At 38.7% G+C, this 21,305-nt stretch overlaps 2 protein-coding genes across 6 annotated transcripts in view; one reads left to right on the forward strand and one right to left on the reverse strand.

The window, feature by feature from the left end:
- YTHDC2 (YTH domain containing 2) overlaps positions 1-20,100 on the reverse strand; it is a 75,853-nt gene extending 55,753 nt beyond the window's left edge. For 2 of the 4 annotated variants that reach the window (XM_036225263.1, XM_036225262.1), the window contains exon 1: positions 19,742-20,100. In XM_036225263.1, the coding sequence (XP_036081156.1) occupies positions 19,742-20,069 (328 nt within the window). In that variant the 5' untranslated portion in view covers positions 20,070-20,100. The remainder of the gene's footprint in view (positions 1-19,741) is intronic. The other 2 variants (XM_036225264.1, XM_036225265.1) reach the window with 2 other exon arrangements.
- Positions 20,101-20,152: 52 nt separating this feature from the next.
- Positions 20,153-21,305, forward strand: part of MCC (MCC regulator of WNT signaling pathway) — a 377,378-nt gene continuing 376,225 nt past the window's right edge. Inside the window, exon 1 of one of the 2 annotated variants that reach the window (XM_016147258.2) lies at positions 20,153-20,331. In XM_016147258.2, coding sequence (XP_016002744.2) covers positions 20,171-20,331 — 161 coding nt within the window. In that variant the 5' untranslated portion in view covers positions 20,153-20,170. The remainder of the gene's footprint in view (positions 20,332-21,305) is intronic. The other variant, XM_016147249.2, reaches the window with a different exon arrangement.

Consider the following 21,305-nt stretch of genomic DNA (forward strand, 5'->3'; position numbering starts at 1 on the left):
TCATCTCCCCGCGCCGAAGCTAATAGTTTTAGTCACAAATTGTTTTGTTAAATACTTCATTAATTCATTCAGTAAGCACGCGTGTCTCCTATTATGTGCCTGGAAGGCGCTATGCTATGCCCTAAGATATACACTGAGGAACCAAACGGACATGGTTCCTGCCCTCTTGGAGTTTACATTCTAGTGCGGGTAGAGTTGCCAGACTTAGCGAATAAAAAATACAAGTTATCCAATTTATTTGAATTCCAGATAATGAATGATTTTTTAGTAAATGTATGTCCCATGCAATATATGAGAATATATAGTAAAAAATTATCATTACCCGAATAAAATTTAACTCAAAATCTGTATTTTATTTGACAATCCTAAATGGGAATGACAGACACTAAACAAGTAAATGATTAAATAATGTTTATAAGTGCTATATGAGATGATGGACTAGGAAAGCGAAGCCCTTTAATTTGGGTGGTGAAGAAAGATTATGAGAATTCTCCCTTGCTTGTATATAATTCTAACAAAAACCTAATCCCAGCAACCCTATTTCTACTCTGTTTTTTCTATGATCCCTTCTCCAGACAGCAACCTGAGTGAGCTTTTTAAAAATATAAGCAGGTAAGATGATACCCTTATCTAAAGCACTCCAACAGCTCCCCATTACAACTATTAAAAAAAAAAAAAACTCAATTAGTATCTGTGACCCTCAAGACTGATCTGGCCCCTGGCCACCTCTATGAATCTCATTTCACCACTCTAATCCTCACTTACAGTGCTCAAATGCACTAATTTATTTCTGTCTCTTGAACACACCAAGTTCTTTTCAGTCAAGGAAACTTTCCAGTTGCATAGTTTCCTCCTACACAGGACAATCTTCCTCTCACTACTTCACATGGATGCCTCTTTCTCATCATTTAAGGAAGGATTCCATCCCTTTCCTGGATAGGCTCTCCCACATCAATCTGTTACCATTTAACACTGTTTGAAATTATTTTGTTTATTTATTATTTGCTTTTCCCCCTAGAATAGAAGCTTCTTAAGAGCATAAACCTATTTATCTTGTTTGTCACTGTTCAATCAGCAGCAAGAACTGCATAGACACACAATAAATATTTATTGGATAACATTGGAGATCCTAGCAAGTGCAATCAGATAAGAAAAAGATATAAAAGGCATCTAAATAGGAAACAAAGATGTCAAACTGTCACTATTTGTGGATGACATGATTCTCTATATAGAAAACCCTACAGACTCCACAAGTACACTACTAGAAACAATAAGGAAATTCAGTAAAGTTTCTAGATACAAAATCAAAAATCCATAGCTTTTCTATACTATAATAATGAAGTGTCAGAAAAAGAAGGGGAAAAAATAATTCCTTTTGCAATTGCAACAAAAAGAATAAAATACCTAGGAATAAATTTAATGAAACAGTCCTATATAATGAAAACTATAAGACCTCATTAAAAGAAATTGAAGAAGATACAAAGAAATGGAAAGATATTCCGTGTCCTTGGATTGGAAGAATCAACATAGTTAAAATGACCATATTACCTAAAGCATTATACAGATTTAATGCAATCCCCATCAGAATCCCATAGGCATTCTTTAAAGAAATAGAACAAAAAATCATCAGATTTGTATAGCAGCACAAAAGATCCCGAATTGCCAAAGTTGTTCTGAGAAAAAAGAACGAGTCTGTAGGTAGGCATCACTCTGCCCGACTTCAAATTATACTATGAAGTTACAGTAATCAAAATGGCATGGTATTGGTAGCAAAACAGATACATGGACCAGTGGAACAGAATTGAGAGTCCGGAAGTAACCCCATATTTATATGTGCAAATAATTTTCAACCAAAAAGTGAAAAACATACAGTGGAGAAAGAAAACCTTTTCAATAAATGGTGCTGGGAAACTGGAAAGCCACCTTCAAATGAATGAAATTAGACAATTGTCTATCACCACACACCAAAATTAACTTAAAATGGATTAAGAACCTGAAACAACAAAATGCATAGAAGAAAACAGGAATTAAACTCAAGGACCTTGGACTTAAAGATTTTATGAATTTGACCTCAAAAGCAAGGGAAGTAAAAGCTAAAATAAATGAATGGGAGTACATCAAACTGAAAACCTGCTCAGCAAAAGAAGTCATCAACAAGGTAAAGAGACAACTACTGAGTACGAAATTATATTTTCAAGCGATCCCTCCAATTATGGCCTAATATCCAAAATATACAAAGAACTCATACAACTCAATAACAACAACAACAAAAAATGGGCTGAGAACCTAAACAGAAACTTCTCCCTAGAGGACGTACGAATGGTCAACAAATATTTGAAAAGATGCTCAACATCGCTAGCTATTAGGGAAATGCAAATCAAAACCACAATAAGATACCATCTCACACCGGTGAGAATAGCTATCATCAATAGGACAAGTAATAACAAGTGTTAGAGAGGATGCAGAAAAAGAAACTCTCATATATTGCTGGTAGGACTACAAATTGGTACAGCCACTATGGAAAACAACATGGAGGTTCCTCAAAAAACTAAGAATTGATCTATCATCTGATCCAGCAATCCTTCTACTGGGTATTTACCCCAAAGACTTGAAAACCCATATCCAAAAAAGATATTTTCACACCGATATTCATAGCAGCATTATTCACAGTGGCCAGGACATGGAAGTAACTGAAGTGTCCTATGATAGGCGATTAGCTAAAGAAGCTGTGGTACATATATGCAGTGGAATATTACTCACCCTTAAGAAGAGATGAAATACTGCCATTTGTGACAACATGGATGAACCTCAAGATAATCATGCTAAGCAAAATAGGCCAGACAGAATAAGTGGGAAATCACATTATTGTGGAAAGTCTCCAAAATCAGACCAGCGAAAAACCAAGCAGTAACTCGGAGAGAAGAAACACTCACATTTATTATTATACACAGTCCCAGAGGAGCTAGTGCTCTGAAGAATCTGCCTTTCCCCCCAGCTAAGTTGCAACATTCCTTATATATAGGGTTTTTACACAAGCTGATTGGTCAGTTTAAACTCAGACTGTTACAAACAGCAAGAGTTGTTATGGTTGCAAAAGGAAGGGCAGGAGTACTGATGGTTACAAATTGTTACAGGAAGCAGGAGCTGCTGAGAGGTACAAACAGTTACATTCATTGCCTAGGCAAGTAGGACGAGGTGCAAGAGAGCTCTGCAAGTGAGCTCTTGTATGCAACGAATACATTTACAGAAGTAGAACAAAAGGCTGATTAGCTTTAAATGAAAATTTCCAAAATTTTCTCTTCAACATGATATCATTTATATGTGGGATATAAACCTAAAAGCAACAGGACAAATGAACAGGACAAACAAACAGAGATTCATGGACATGGACTACAGACTAGTGCGTACAAAAGGGTAGAGGGTAGAGGGAGGGGGGAGGTAGACAGAGTAAAAGGAGTCAGATATATGGTGACAGAAAGAAATCTAACTATGGGAGGTGAATACACAGTGTAAATATATATACACCTTACTGTTAGAGCATACAGCTGAAACTTATTGGATTTCATTAACCAATGTCACCATAAAAATAAATAAATTTTTAAAAATAAATAAATAAATATTTGTTGGGCCATATTTTAGAATCTGGAATTAGGTTTGGTTGTCTCCAGAGCCTCCAAAAACTTTCTTCTATTTCCTTAAGCTCTTAATCTCTTTGTTGGCTACTAGAAAGAGTTCTGTATAAACCGAAATAGGTCCTATATACTAGTCCTTTCATGGTTACCAGTAATTTGGGTGAACATTTACTACTGCCTTGATCTCTGTGTATCCTAAGTTCCTTAGCTGTACAATAATGTCTGCCATTTAATAAGTGCTCAGAGGCACTGCCTATTTTTCCAGTCCTCACAAAACCATATCAAATAATAATATTGCTTCATGATATAGATGAGAAAACAGACTGGATGTGATTAGAACTGGCCCAAGACCACCCTATTGGTAATTAATGAGGTAGGAATGAAAACCAGGCCCAGCTGATCAGGAAGCCTAGTTTCATGCCAGGACAAAACACAGATTGCAGATAATAGCCAGATGCCCCAAATATATAGTGATAAGACTGAAAACATTTTACATGGGGTCAGCCACATACCACTTTCAATATCACTTCATAACTTCTTATTTCCACCATTTAATGGCTCCATGATTTATTAGCTTTGTTGCTACTTATTTTGCCTATTGAGCTCCCAGTTTCCTTTCTGTAAATGTGTATATTTAACACTCATTTTATAGGATTGTTGTGAATAGAACATAATATATAAGTATCAAGCATTGATTTAATGTTGCTCTTTTTCTTTCCTTCTTTCTCTCCTTTGGATAAATGCCTAAATGTTAATCTTCCTAGTGCCTAGTAAGTATACAGAACATGTTCATTGAAGTAAAAGAGAATACTTGCCTAAAATTACATAACAGTAAACTATAAGGTTAATTAGATCATACATTATCTAATATTTTTGTATATTCCTGGAAATTTCTGGGTGCTTAGGGCAAAACACTGCAATTTTACTTTTTACAGATGCTTCAGAGAAAAATTAAAATTGGAAAGATATGAGATATTTACAAATGATTTCAAGTTATCTTTAGTGTCAGATAGACCTAAAGTTTTAATCTTTGTTTTCACTCCTTTATAGCTGTGTGGCCTGGGCAAGAATTTAAATTCCCTATGCTTTAATTTTCCCATTTACAAAATGTATATGATGAAACACCTATACCACAGCATTACTATAGATATTAGATTATATTACCGTTATGCATATGAAGTGCTTAACACAATTACTATCTCATCCTTTGCATTCAGTACTAATTAGATGCTTTTAACTTCAAGTAACAGAAAACCAAGTCAAAAGAGCCCTAAATAAGAACACTTATCATTTTATATAGCTAGAAGTCTAGGGGTAGGGTTTATTGTTTTAACATTGTACACCAATGCCCTCAGTTATCCAGAATCTGTCCAGTTTACCACTCTGCCATTCTTTAAGTGTTTGCCACTCCTCTCTTGGTTGCAGCTCCAAGTAAGGAAATCATCACCTAAAGGCGGGGAAGATAAGTGAGATAAGTGTCCCTTTCCTAATGTCCCTTTTTAAGAGAGAAAAATGTTCCTGGAAGTCTCAAATATAGACATCCTTATGTATTCTAGCTAAAACTCGGACAACCCATTAACCAGCAAAGAGGAATGGGATTACCATAAAAGGTCTGATCTTTCCTGAAGCAGATGGTCTCCTAGAAGTGAGTGAACAAAGCGTGGGTTCTTCTGGCAAGTAATAAGTATGGGGAATGGTTGTCGGGTAGGCAACCAAAGAAATTATGGTAGTAAACCATAATGTTCACCATACATTTCTGGTTTTCTTCCTTTCGGGTACGTAACAAAATTGTACTTCTTGTTCCCCTTACAGTTGTGTGAGAACATATGATTAAATCTAATGAGTAGTGAGTTGAAGTAATATATGTCACTTTTATGTTGACTTCATTTTTCACTGTAATTAGCTACAAACAACTAGCAAAGCATGTATAGGAAAGAAAGTAAATTATTCTAACTTATTTTTTGTAGTCTTTTTTTATGGCTAAGTTGATTAACAAAATCCAATATGTATCAAGTGTACAATTCAATATTATAATTTATTTATAAAACTCAATCTACAAAAGAGCATTGCTGAGAAAAAATTAAGATCTAAATAAATGAAAAGATATACTCATCTACAGATCAGAAGACTCTATAGTGTTAAGACATCAATCCTCCTCATATTGGTGCATAATTTCAACACAATCCCAAGCAAAATTCCAGCTCAATTTTTTCTTAAAAATTAACAAGCTGATGCTTCATATGGAGATTCGCTAGTATAGTGAAAATGACTTTGAAATAGAAAAAAAGTTTGAGGACTAACATTACCAGATTTAAAGACTTATTATAAAGCTAAATTCAATCATTCAAGCATGATACTTACATAAAGATAGACAAATAGATCATTGATACAGAATTGAGAGTCTAAAAATAGACCCACATGTATTGGGAACACTAACGTTCAACATAAGTGTTCAACACTTATGTTCAAAAGAAAAGTAAAAAGAAAATTTGGTGGAGAAAGGATAGCATTTTCAACAAATAATGCTTGAACAATAGAATGGCTAAATATAAATAAAAATTTTAAAATAATCCCAAACCTTACCTTATCTGATGCACAAAAATTAACTCTAAATGGATTATAGGCCTTACTTAATTATGAGAGCTAAAACTATAAAAATTCTAGAAGAAAACCTAAGAGAAACATCTTTGTGACCTTGAGTTAAACAAAGATTTTTTTAAGATATAAAACCAAAGGCACAAACGATAAAAGAAAAAAACCGATCACTTAGATTTCACCGAAGTTAAAAACGTTTACTCTTTGAAAGACACTGTTAAAAGAATAAAAAGATAAAGCACAGACTGAGAGAAAAATTTGCAAAACATATATTCGATAAAAGATAGGTCCAAAATATATAAATAACTTTCAAACACTGTAATAGGAAAATGAACAACCCAATTTTTTAAATTCCCTGAAGTTTAAGCAGGCAATTCAGCAAAGAAGCATACGTGCCAAATAAGCACATTAAAATATGCTAGTTATCATTAATCATTAGAAAAATGCAATTAAATACACAAAGAACTACCATGGCATACCTATTAGGATGTCTAAAATTAACTGATTTTACCAAGAATTGAAGAGAAAGTAGTGGAACTGGAATTCTCATACATTATCAACAGAAAAGAAACCACTTTGGAAGACAATTTGGCGGGTCCTTAAAAAAGTAAAACAGAGTTGCAGTAAAATCTAGTCATTCTATTCCTAAGTATTTACCCAAAGAAAAATGTAAGTATATGTTCATACGAGACTAGAAAAATGTTCATAACAGCTACATTTTTAATAGCCAAACACTAGAAAGAATCCAAATGTCCATGAGCAGGTAAATGGATAAACAGTGATCTGTGCATGCTATGAATACTCCTCAAAAACAACAAAAAGAATGATCTATTGTTACACACAGTAACATGGACTCAGAATAATTATGCTGAATGTAAGAAATCAAACAAAAGAGTATACACTATATAATTGCATTTATGTAAAACTCTAGAAAGTACAAACTAATCTACAGTGTCAGAAAGCATATCAGTAGTTACCTAGGAACAGGCTGGAGAGAAAAGGATTTCTAAGGGGCATATGGAAACTTTGGGGGGAAATAGACATGTTCATTACCTTATTTTGGTGATGGTTTTACATGCATATTGTACATTTCAAAACTTTTCAAATTATACACTATGAATATGTGCTACTGTATGTCTATTATACCTTAATAAATTTGTTTTTTAAAAAATAACCTACAAAATTGTGAGTCTAGCAGATTTTTTTCTACATAATATTATAAGGCAAAGATACCATTTTTCCTCCTTCATAAAAGTTATTCTGGGACCTCTGGATATACATAGTTATTATGTAATTTTTGATGTTTTAAATTGAAATGTAATTCCAGCTCAATTTGCATCATCGAATATTCTGTATTAATTAACAAGATGTTGGAGAAGGAATTATAAATAAGGAAAGAGGGAAAGCCAGAATGACCTCTGTGATGTTGGATTGGAATTAGCAGTATCAGTGTGAAATCCTGGCTCTTGATATATATGTACAGCCGGACAGATAGAGAAATAAAAATAAATGTGTATGTGCCTATTACTATAAACGGGAGTGCCTAGAAGCAATGATATCCCAATATCATTTATTGCACCTAGTCCCCAGATCCTAGTTTCCAAATACTATTCTCCAGTTGAAGGAACCAGGAGTTCCTAGAAATAAGGTTGGTTCTGGGGCTGTAACAGGACAAAAACAAGATGAGCTGAAACATGTTGAAGTGCCAGAAAGTAAGAAATTGCTCAAAAAAAAAATACAATTTTATTGGAAGAACAAAGAGCCAATCTCAAGGAGCTCCCTCCTAAGAGCAAATGCTAACATAACTTAAGTAATAAAATAATGATAGTATTGTTTTATAACCTATGTAGTAAAATAAAAATCCAAAGTGATATTAATAAATAATTAAATGAATAAATAAACGGATTCTAATTATAAAAGGTATTAGGAAAACTGGAAAGCCATGTGCAAAAGAATGAAACTGCACTATTATCTTACCCCACACACAAAAATCAACTCAAAATGGATTAAAGATTCTAACCTAAGACCTGAAACTTTAAAACCTACAGAATGAAACAGAGAGTAAGTTCCTTGATATTGGTCTTGACAATGATTTTTTTAGATTTGACACCAAAAGCAAAGGCAACAAAAGTAAAAATAAACAAGTGAGACTACATCAGACTAAAAATTCTGCTCTGCAAAGGAAACAAGACGAAAAGGTAACCTATGGAATGGGAGAAAATATTTGCGAACCACGTATCCCACAAGGGGGTAATATACAAAATATTTAAGGAACTCATACAACTCAATAGCAATAATAATAATAATGATAATAATAATAATAACAACAACCCAATTAAAATATAGGCAAAGGATATAAGTAGATGTTTTTCCAAAAGATATATAAAAATGGCCAATAGGTACATGAATGGTGGAAATGTAAACTGATGCAGCCATTATAAAAAATAATATGGAGGTTTCCCAAGAAATTAAAAATAAAGCTACCATGTGATCTAGCAGTCCCATTTCCGGGTATATATCCAAAGGAAACAAAACTATTCTCTCAAAAAAAATCTGTACTCCATGTTTATTGTAGCATTATCCAAAATAGTCAAGGTTTAGAAACAACCTAAGTGTCCATCGACAAATAAATGGATCAAGAAAATGTGGCATACATGTAATGAAATGTTATTTACCCTTAAAAGAAAAAAGGAAATTCTGTCATCTGTGACAACATAGATGAATTTGGAGGACATTATGCCAAGTGAAATAAGCCAGACAGAGAAATAAAAATACTGCATGGTGTCATACACAAAATGTAAAAAAAAAAAAAAAAAAAAAAAAAAAAAAATTCAAACTCATTGAACATTGAGAAAGAGAGTAGAAAAGTGGTTGCCAGGGGCTGTAGGTGGGGGAAATTGGGAGACTTGCGGGAAGAAGAAGTCATGTACTAACGTGCCAGTGAGTCACTGAAAAAGGATCCCAACCTCTGTTCTCCTAGAAGAGAATAAAACAAAAAGTCTGATGGTTTGGGAGAGCCTAGAACAGAATGATGCATGCCACTTTCCCAGGTAAAGTCTCAGAGGGGTAGCCAAGAAAATAATGGTGGTGTGGTGTGTCTGTGCAGGTGGGGGTCAGTGTGAGGATTTTTGGTGCCCAAGAAGGGTCCAGAACTGGCAGAGATATGCACCGACTCTGAAGGCATCTTGCATCTGGGAACGGGCAATGAAGGACTCAGAAGTGACTTATGTTATTTGACAACCAAGGATCAAAAAACTCTTCCCACATTTCCTGATGCCTTGACACCCCTTGAGTCTTCCAAATTTAGAAGCAAGTCTAGGGGCAGACTAGAGAGACTCTGAATTAACTGAAATTAAGTTAATTACAGAGAAATTAAGTCCTGCATATCCGAATCTGTAGAATAAAATGTATTCCCACTGCCTGAGATTTAAGTAATTGTAAAATTTCTTCCAGCTTTATAATTTGTTACATATATAATTATATATACATCAAAATTTATATTTTGCTAAAATTTTGCATGTCTATTTATCTATCTAGTAATCAGCTTAAACTGTATGTTAACAGATCAGCCACAAGGTGGTACTAGAAAGCTATCTTTTGCTTTAAGTCTTCCATCTTGAAGGTCATCAATTTTAACATACAAGCAGAAATCATAGTAAAGGTTGAAATAGCAGCCGTTGGGTTCACAAGAACCTATCATGTCATCCCAACCATTATCCAAAATATCAAACCCTAACATTCAGCACTCAGAGAGAAAAATGTAAGTAGACATGGGCTCTTAGGTCTTAGAGTTAAAACGTAAATGAGTATTTTTACAGGATGTGCCTCAAAAACATCTGGAACACCCTTAAACCATCTCCCAAACACTAAAGCTCAGCCTCTAAATGTGACAATAGGTCAGCAAATGCATTGTGTAACTTACTGAGCACTTGCTATCTTGTGCTAGGGGTGACCGATGTGAGGAAGAAAATCATCTCTCCCAGGAAGTCTTGCTAGTTTTTTAAAAATAGATGTAATTTTAAAGAGACACGTGATAAAAGAAGAAGAGAGTTGGAAAAGCTCACAGGGAAAAACTGTCTAAGCAAAAGAGTGGTTTAGAAGCACCATGTCATAACCCTGAAGACCAGTCCCTGGGAAGTTGGAGAGGCAGGTTGAAGGAAATGGGGAAGAAAGCAGTGACCCGAGATCTGAGTCTAGTCTATGGTCTAGTAGCAGAGGAAATTTACTTTACTGGGAATTAGAACCACTACATGCTTTTAAAGATAGGAGTTATAAATATGTCAGCTGGCATATGTCCTTATAGAATTGTAAGGAAATGATGCTGTTAGAATGCCAATCAAGAGTAGGCTGTAAAAATCCAGTGTAGAAATGATGCCACTTTAAGGATTTAACTGTGATTGTAAAAAGAATCAAATGAAAGTCTATGAGAGGATGCAGTAGGATTGGGAGAATAAATGCCCCAAAATTTCTCCCTTGGGAGACTGTTAAGAAGAACTCAGATATAAAGATAGTCTGTCTATTCCTGGAGCCCTCTCCTGGGAACCCCCTCTGGGGCCCTCTGAAGAGAAGAAAACATCAAAAACCTACTGAAAGAATAAAGGTTTATCACTGAATATTTAATGTTTCCATTTTATTAAAGAATCTAGTTTTTAAAGCACAGGCTAAATTTACCCTTACTTGTAGATGAAGAAAGATCAGACACATTTTTCTATAGCTTGACAATTTATTTACACCTCACAAAATAATGAGTTTATTTTTCCCCTGGAACACTTAATACTTTGTAAATATAATACTTTTTCTCTCATTGAAATTTTTCTTTAACATCTTCACAAGCAAAATATTAGAAAATGCTGAATCTGAGCAGTGGAGTCCAAGAAGTGCACTGGATTCACACTGGTACCTTTGTACTCTTCTTCAGTCCCTTCCTCTCCTTCTGTGGGAAGGAAGGAAGGAAGGAAGGAAGGAAGGAAGGAAGGAAGGAAGGAAGGGAGGGAGGGAGGGAGGGAGGGAGGGAGGGAGGGAGGGAGGGAGGAAGAAAGAAAGAAAGAAAGAAAGAAAGAAAGAAAGAAAGAAAGAAAGAAAGAAAGAAAGAAAGAAAAAAGAAAGAAGGAAAGAAAGAAAGAAAGTTTATTTCTCACTGTCTTAGAGGCTAGAAGTTCAAGATCAAGCAAGGTACCAGCATGATCTTCTCTGATGAGGGCCTTCTTCTGGATTCAAAGCTTGTGCCTTCTTGCTGAATTCTCACATGTCAGAAGGCGTCTATGATTTTTCAACCAAAATGTATATATTGAAATGCACATTTTTAGCTATATAACTTGGAAATTGATACAACTATGTAACCCACACCCTAATCATCTTGCTTTGGGCACATTTAAAATATATAAATTGGTAGATAAAGAAATAGCTTGTGTGTTTTTAGCTTTTCTTGTTTTCAAATTATGAAGCATTGCTGTGGATATTTCTCATTTTGGGAATTCTTCCCTTTAGCCTCCCTTTCTTGCATTTCAAAACTGCAACATCAACTCATCCTCCCCCACCTTTGTTACTGCCACTGCCTCTGCATATCAGCTCCAGGTTTCTGTCTAGCAACTTAGATTTGAAGGTCCAAGTAAGATTTCCGGTAATTTCTTCATTGGCGCCATCCATCTTGGATAAGAAGTCTGGTCCAACCTCCTCCCAGAACCCAGCAGCCTAGCTCACTCTTGACTGCTTTACCTTCTAGCAGAGAAAAATAGAGCAGTCCAGACTTCTTGGCCCACCATGGGTGACATCTAAAACTGAGTAGAGGCATAAGAGAAAGAGAAATAAAATACATTGCCCTATAATTACCCCAACTATGATGAATAGAAGGCGAATGAAATGGAAAGGATTAAGAGAAATGACTCAAGCCACTCCTGATGAAAAAAAGGAAAGAAAAGTAAGGCTTCTGGGCTAAGAGTGTCAGAGTAATTGTTCTTGCTATAAATATCTTCCCCTAAGGAAGTATATTTGAGCCAGATACACAACGAGACACAAATTTTTTTTTATTATTATTCTATTCCAGGAAAACAAAAAACAAACAAAAAAACAAAAACAAAAACACATACATGCACAACTGAAAAAGTTTTCTGAAACAATATGTAAAATTACTAGGTAAAAATACATTCAGATATTTTCTATTTTTTATTTCTTTAGCTCATTAACAACAACAACGGAAAGCTGGTCTTCGTCCATTAAAATGATTTCACAACCCACTGATGGACTGCAACCTGCACTTTGAAAACCACTGCCCTAAGGGCTTTGCCTAAAATGTTGGGTTGGAATTCTTCTCTCTGGGGCTCTTGGTCTTACAATTTTCTTCACCGGGGGCCACTTTGATCCCTCACAGTGTATGGTTGCTCAGCTTAAAGCCAGGATACCTAAGGTCCTTACAAGAGATGATATTTAACAAGGGATTTTTGAAAGCTAACCAACATTGAGCATTTGCCAAATGGAAGGCTGTGCTTCACAGCCTACCAAACCCACCATAGCTGAGGTGGTGGTAACTGGAGAGCCAGTCATAATCTCAGTTAATTAAAGAGTGATGATGATGCATACCCATGTACACACTCAGCCATGCACATGACCATGCCGCAAGATTCCCTGTTGTATTTCCTTACCCTTTAGCAGCAAGATGAAATGTAAGCCTTTTCCATACGAGGTGCTGTGTATGCAAAGAAAGCAGGTCCCCTCTCCAGAGATTTAAAACTAAATACCGTATAGCTAACTGAACTCAGAAAGAAAAATATAAAACATTGTAAAAGAGAAGAACTGATGATATCAGATATCCAACAATAAAGGTCCTAGAAATATCATGGTGCATAGCTTGATCCATATTATTTTTATTATATAAAAATAATAAAAAAATTAGAAACACACAATAATTTCACTGGGTTCTTCCTAATGATCCAGATAATGTACTTTACATGAAATAATGTCCTTCCTGGAATTTCAAAAATCCCTATGAAATAATACTATAATCCCCATTTTACTCATTTTACAGATGAGAAAAACAAAATTCAGAGAGGTTAAGTAATTTGTCTAAAATCACCCAGAGAGTAATACCACAGACAGAATTTGAACTCAGACTATCTGATTCTGTATGGACAAAAAGATGAGCCACCCAATCCCCTTTCAAGAATGGACTTATTGGTCCAGCTGCTGGGAATACTTTCAACTGCAGCCTTCAGCTGTCAAACTGCTTAGGGATTGACAGCCTCAAAGAAACTCCTTAACCAGAGTCAATGACCTTCTCAGAGCAGCCTATACCCAGTGACTGACTGAGGTGGAGATACAGACCCAGCCATGCCAGGCCACAAGACAATTCTGAAAGATCATGTTAGTTCCAGAGGTCCCTATCAGGTCAACTAATTGTCATCAGATTTATACCAAGCTATACTTGTCCTCTACCCGATCTTGCTTCCTTTCTTGTTTTTCCACAGTCCTTGCAATACCCTCAATAGATAGCCTGCACACCAAATTGTGTCTCTGGGTATGCTTCCCTGGGAACCAAAACTGTAGAAAAGGAAAATATTTCCCAATAGGCAGAGCTTCACATGTTCATCCACTTTATATAGAGAAAAATGGCCCAAAGTTAAAATATATATAGACTCATAGGTAGTGGCAAGTGGCTTAGCTAGCTGGTCAGTAGCACAAAAAGAGGAAGAATGGAAGAACAAGGGAGACAAGAAGGACTGAGTAGAGACATGTGACTAGACATATAGCAATGGACAGAAAATATAAAGACCTCTCTATCACATACTAAGGTAGACCAAAGAGCATCCACCACAGAAGAGGCACTAAACAACCAAGTAGACAAAATGACTCAGCGAGATAATGCTAACCAGCCCCTGTCATCAGCCACCCCAGAAATGGAGGCTATGAATGGGCACAACAACATGGGAATTCATTTAAGGCTGATGTCACTGCTACTGCTATCAAATGTCCATTCTGCCATTAACAGAGACTAATGCTGGACCCCTCAGTATGGCACCATTCCTTGAGGAGACAAACTGACCATCTGATGACAAGTTGAGTACACTGGGTCACTTCTATTCTGAAAGGGCCAGTGATTCATGATCATGTTAGACACTTATTCCTGGTATACATGTACTTTTCCTACTTGCAGGGCTTCAGCCACTATTATTCTATTGACATGAGATCCTACATAAGATTGTGTCAAATCAGGTAACCCACATCACCTGAAGTGCAGGATTGGACACACGATCATCAGATCCATTAGCTATATCACATACTGCACCACCCAGAAGCTGCTGTAAAGAGAACAGCCTCCCAGAAGCACAGCTGAAGTGCCTGCTTCAAGGCGATATTTTATGAGGATGGTGAACACCCTCTAGGACATAGAATATACCTTGAATCAAAGACTTCATATAGTGTTGCATCGCCAGTAGGAAGATTACATGGGTCTAGTGTTATGCCCCGACTCGTATCTCCACGAACCACCAAGAAGCCGACACCGATGCAAGAGCAAGAGGGAGTTTATTTCAGACTCGAGTCCGGGCCGCAGTCCGCACACCGACGCAGCAGTGAGTAGGAGGCGGTCCCGAACATGGGGCTTCAGGGGTATTTGAAGGGAAAAATTGTAAGCATGGGGAGCGATGTCTTGGTGTTACAGGATTGGTACAACGAGCTTGTCGCTTAGCAGGATTGGCTGGGTGATGGCTCCAAGGAACAAGGCGGGGAATTTGGAGTTACTTTCCATAGTTGCTCTGATTGGCTGAGTCTAGGGTAGGGTGATCGTCTCGCTATCTGCAGCTTTTCCGGGAACTGGCCTGTGCTTAAGATGGAGTCTTATACCTAAGATGGAGTCGCTTTGGTTGTTCACTAGAACCCAAGGGGTAGAAGCAGGGGTGACCACACTTACTTTGACCTCCCATGATCCATTTAGGAAATCTGTGCCTCCTGGCTCCAAAGCTCTCACTTCTACAGAGTTTGAAGTCCTGTTGTCCTATGAGAAACACCTTCCACCAAGGGATAAAGATATCAGCAGGAAAAAAAGAAGAGTAACTTGGCTGAGGAAATTGACTCAAATCATCAATAAGAAGAAGGGCTAGAGTTACATAAAAGGGGCAAAGAGGAATATGTTTAGCACATAGGTGACTTATTTGGGTACCTCTTTGTATTCCCTTGTCCAATTGTAACAGTAAATGAACAAGTGCATCAATGAGAGATGAGGATCTGGGTTGTAGCACCAAGTAAGCAGACAGCGGGCTGTGGGGGAGGGGAGTATAGACTTACTAGTGGAACAGGGAGCCGATGAATAGCATTAGGCACCCTAGGATTTACAACAATGCTGGGATTATCATTTTTCCTGTTCCAAGATTCAACCCAGAAAGAGAGGCCCATCAGAATCCAAGAGGAGATGCTCCTGAAACATATATGAAGAAGTGTTTCTAATGGCTCAAGGAATGATTTGTGATAAACACGGAGATGCACCATCCAGTTCTCCCTCCCCAAAAGAACTTATTACCAGCTTCTAAAGGTGCTGTCTGAAGACAACCTTCAGCTGTCAGTCCATCAGCAATTGATTCTGCTTTAGTAACCTTGTCAAAGTCACAACCTTCCTGGGTTGTGGATCCAAGGGGCTGGGGTTCTATATTAAATGACTGATTGAGGCAGAGGTATAAATACCCAGCTATTTCATTTCAGCGCAACACAATTGGATCGACTGTGTGATAGCAGAACAATGCCCTTCACCTAAAGATATCCACATTCAAATTCCCGAAACCTGTGAATATATTACGTTACATGGCAAGGGAGAATTAAGTTAACAGATAGAATTGTAGTTGCTAATCAGCTGAACTGAAAATAAAGAGATTATCCTGGATTTTCTGTGTTGGCCCAGTGGGATCATAAGGAGGGGTGTCCTTTGTCCTTTAATGTATAAGTGAGAGGCAGATAAGAAGATCAAGTAAGGGCTATTTGAAAATGCTACTCAGCTGGCTTTGAAGTTGGAGGAAGGAGCCAAGAGTCAAGGAATGCAGACACCCTATAGAAGCTGGAAAAGGCAAGCAAATGGATTCTCTGCTGGAACTTCCAAAAGGAACATGGTCTTGCTGACACCCTGATTTTAGCTCAGTGAGACTTAGTTCTGATTTCTGACCTCCAGAACTGTAAAATGATAAATTTCGGTTGTTTTAAGCCACTAAGTTTGTGGTAATTTGTTTCAACAGTAATAGGGAACTAACACAGGTCACTTTAGCTCCAGAGGTCTGTGAGGCCAGATGAGTGTGCTCTGAGGCATATGTGAAAGTATGACTTCTCCCTCTTCCCTTCCTGCTTCTTGTACCTCCCTCCCCCACATGTTGGACACCAAGGCCACTTTCCCTCTATGTGAATCTCTCTTGGAATCTGCTTCCCAGAGACCCAAACTGGGACAGATTATAAAAGTTCATGATGACTTCTTATGACTATAAATATATAAGTAACACATACATCATCGATATAAGCTTTATTATTGTTACCCCTTTTCAATGTTTCTCAAAAAGTATAATGCCTAACATGAATAGCACTGGCCAGGATATTTAGACAATATGAAGTAAATATGAAAAACACAGTCTTGACAGGTTGATACAAGTTTAATTCCAGATATTTACTTAGGTGTATTATTCTAAATTTTTTGGATTTAATTCCCCTCACTCGCCACCTTCCACCCCATAAATGAGGTTAATATATACCTTTCTCACTAGATAGCTTTAGTAAGGTAAAATATTTAAACATTTAAATCAGTATATACCGATTTGAAATAAAGGCTCCATAAAAGTGAGTCAGCTTCCTCAACGTTACTTCACTGTTTTCTCTCAGGAATTTACAACCTCATTTAATATTAAATTAGTGGGGGTGGGGTTGGGGGAGGGGGAGGAAATCACCATTAAATTATATAATTCTACTCTCAAAATGTATGCTTCAAGCTGAGAGCTGCCAAAGATCGGTGTGACCTGGGGTAGTGAAGAAAGGCTCCTTGAGGGATATAGGAATTGAGCTGAACTCCTAAAAACACCTAAGAGAGAGAAAAGCAGGCAGAGGGCACCGGAAGGGTCCTTACTCCAATTCTAGCATGTAATCCTAATGCAAGTAAACACAAAAGCAGTGGCAAGCACGCACCAGATAATCAGGTTTGCACAGTGTTATAATTGTTTCATTTTGTTTTAGTAGGTAACTTTCGATATATAGGACAGTATATCTTGTAATGTATACAGTATATTTTGAAATATATTACATAAATATGAAGTACTATTATAACGGAGAGAAATCTGAGAAGAAAAAAGATAAGGATAACAATGTTGAGCTATGCTCTTATCTAAGATTAACGTATAGAACCTTTGTAATTATGACATAACCAGTATGGTTAGATTTATGGCCATGGGTATTGTTCTCATTCCAAGCTCCTACTTTACATTTATCATCTTTATGTTCATATAGCATCTCTATTTTCAATGTCTTACAAATTTCTCCCTTTAGTAACTAACCTTTTCAGCTGAAATTTCATATGCTTCATATCAGCTAAGAAACAAATTTTTTTCTGGAAGGTTAAATCTATCTGTTCTGCCATTTCTGAGTTACCAGAGCATGAGCAAATGTTATTTGGGAAATTTGTCAAGATACACTTTTTGTGTGTTCAGATTTAATTCAAGATGGTTTAAATTTAAACCTTCAGAGCTGTAATCCACGTATTCTCTCAAGAGATACATGTTTTGAGATATGACTGGTTGAGGTTTACACCCCACTTTTTGTCTATATGGGGTATGATTATGAAAAGATCTACTTAAATCCTGAAAAATCCTCCATGAATGTGGTATTTAGAAAAATGCTTTTTTCTTTCTCTCCCACCCCAAACTATCAATGCTCTAGGAGGATTTATGGGAAACCAAACCTATCTGGCTGTCTTATCAGATAATAATAAAAGTTTTATTCTATAAAAAATAGAAAAATAAAGACTTTAAACATTTATTTATTTATTTATTTATTTATTTTTAGAAACTTAGTCGCTGGTCCTTCTATTGTGGAGAGAAATATTTGTGTTGTTAATAGTATCTATTAAGCAAATACTGGATATATTGACGAAGTTCTTCTAAGATGACATCTTATTCATTGTATGACTAAATAAGTGCCCTGAAATACTGAGAACTTAAAGAATTAAAAAGAAGTAAAGTAGGAACGATGAATGTGGTGGAGAGAGAAAAGAGGGCAGAGAAATCTTCCTTATGATCTGGCAGACGGTCCCAAGATATATGGACGTGTTCCAGTTATCTATTGCTGCATGACAAAGCACCTCAAAACTAAGTGGCTTAAAACAGCAATAATCCTTTCATTATCATCATATCTCTAGGGGTTGGCTGGGCTCAGCTGGACAATTTTTGCTCTGGGTCACTCATGCAGTTGCAGTGTTCAAGGCTAGCAGCATTTGAAAGCTCACTCATTAACTCAAATAGCCCTTAGGCAGGGAAGGCTCAAACTTCTGAAGCTCCTTGGGCATCTTTCTGTTTTTACATGGTCTTTCCACATGATCTCTCCAGTCTAGCAACTTTCAGGTGGCCAAACTTCTTCCAAGGCAGTTCTGGATTTCAGAGGTCTGTGTTCCAAGTGAGAGAATCAGTTGGAATCTGCATTGACTTTCCTAACGTGGTCTCAAAAATCAAGACAGTCACAACGGCCAACTCAGTTTCCAGAGGAGGTGACAGGCTCCACCTCTTGATGAGAGGTACACCAAAGAATCTGGGGATTTGTTTTCAAACCACCACACGACTTCATAGACATCTGGCAAAAAGTCTGGGACAGAATAATGAGTCATTCTCTAAACCACAAACTGGTTCACTGTGGGTCCCTTTCTGCAGTGGTAGAAGGATACTGTCATATTTAAGTGTTCCTGCTCTAGAGCAGGACTGCCTGCCTGGGCTTGCCTCTGCTGTGATCCTTACTGATCCTGGAACCTTAAGCAAATTTCAGGGCTTTGGTTTTCTTAGCTATAAGTTAGGGTTAATGAGAGCTAACATTTATTGTGCACTTAGTAGGTGCCAGAGAGTGTCCTAATTGCATTACATTATATACTAACTCATTCATAACCAAGATAACCCTATGAGGTATCATCTTTCAGGGCTGTTGTGTGAATCAGATGGGACCGTCTACTATGTCCGTTCTAGATGTTATTAAAAAAAAGGTTGGGGCAAGTTCTAGTGATGCCAGGTCAGGAAAGTGAGCCTGTTCCAGAAATGGACCGATGTGCACAATGCCACACAGGAGCACAGATTGTTCCCACTAGAGATAGACGACCAGTCAAGGCTAAGAGGGGTCAGATTTCTCGACAGGTGTTAAGAACACTTAAAAAGACCGATCATTCAAAAAAAAAAAAAAAAAAAAAAAAAAGCCGGCCATTTCAAGTTTCATTTGGGACGATGCGAGCAAAACCTAGTGCAGTTTGCAGAGTGAGACCAGGGATACCGCATTAAGTTTACAAGACATGCGTATTTATCTTTTACCTGAAAAAGGGATCCACGACTCCAGGCCGTCTGAAGAGTTCTGCCGGGAGAACACCCGCCCTCTTTCTGAAGCGTGCCCAAGCGCCCGGGGTCCGCGTCGCGGCCAGATGCACAGAGCTGACACCTTTCCCGGGCTCCCGCTGTGTGTTCTGCCTCCCCTCGCGTCCCGGTCGCCACCCTTGGCTCCCTGACAGCACGAGCCACCTCCCCTTCCTCCCTCTGCCCTAAGGTGCCGACTCCTGGGACTGCAGAGCGCCCATCTTCCCAGCCCCGGCAAAACCCGGAGAAGTGGACTCCCTCGCCGGAGCGCCCGGCGACCACTGGGCATGCTCCGTCGCCAGGCTGGTGCGCGGCTGCGAGCTGCCTTTGAGGCTCACGGATTCCTCCCGCGGCCGCGCGTCCTCCTCCTCCGGCGCAGGGAGCGGGCGCATGATGGCGGCGGCGGGGAGCGCCCGCGGCGGCAGCAGCGGCGGCGGCGGCGGCAGCAGCAGCAGCGACACGTCCAGCACCGGCGAGGAGGAGCGGATGCGGCGCCTCTTCCAGACGTGCGACGGCGACGGCGACGGATACATTAGCAGGTACTCGGGGAGGTACCCGAAACCGGCTGCGGCGAGCCCAGCCTCTCCGCGCCGCCCTTGACCCCTCCTCAGCCCTCTCGCCGCAACTTCCAGCAAGTTGCTCAGAAGCGCGCGGCAAAAGTTGGCGGCGACTCTGGGAGCGCGTCGCCGGCTCGGCCGCTGAGGCCGAGGGGCTGCTGTGCCCGCATTCTGGAGGTGCCGGCTGGTCCAACTTTTCCCAGGGCTGTCTTTGTCTGGGCGTTGGGAGACCTCTCTTCGGGATGCAAGTCCTCCTCCCGGGTCTCGGGGCGCTCCTGCCTGTGGGTAAACGGGTTTGGGCACTTGCCCCAGGTAGGAAGGGCTGATCTGCAGCCTCGGGCTCCTGGGTGGCAAGATGGTGTGGCACTGGGCAGCGATCTGCCTGGCTGCTGGGTGGACAGCCCTAGGGATGGACCAAGACAGGGATGCGTTCTCAGTGACAGAGTAGGACACGACAACAAGCCGTAAAGAACTTCCGAGTGCCACGGAGTCCCTGCATTCCAAACTTCGGAACCCAAAGAATGGGTGTAGTTTGCCACCAGTACTGATTTAAACCTATTAACCTGAGGGGAACGATGCACATAGGAGCAACTGGGAGAGGGAGGAGCGGTGGTTAGAGGCAAGTCTGAAATGTAAATTCTACTCCGTACCCCAGCTCGACGCGCTAACCAGGTGAGCCAGAGGAGTCTCCCCGCGCTTCTGCGCGACCACTCAGCCCTCTCCGTGTTTGCTTGCACATCCGCTACAGCGGCGGTGTTGCGGCTTCAAGCCGCAGGGATTGGCAAAATAATTACTTCTGCCCAGATTTTTATCACTGACGGTGAAGAAGGCAATCGTAATGTTTTACGGTAAGCTTCAATCAAAGGTTGACACAAGGCACTTAAGACCTTATGCGCTGAAATTTGAATTGCCCTCTAGAATTAGGCAGCCTAAGTTGTGTATTATACCTTCGGCTTAGTGATACTAAA

Source organism: Rousettus aegyptiacus, unplaced genomic scaffold (genome assembly GCF_014176215.1).
Source record: "Rousettus aegyptiacus isolate mRouAeg1 unplaced genomic scaffold, mRouAeg1.p scaffold_m13_p_8, whole genome shotgun sequence".
Classification (NCBI taxonomy): domain Eukaryota; kingdom Metazoa; phylum Chordata; class Mammalia; order Chiroptera; family Pteropodidae; genus Rousettus; species Rousettus aegyptiacus.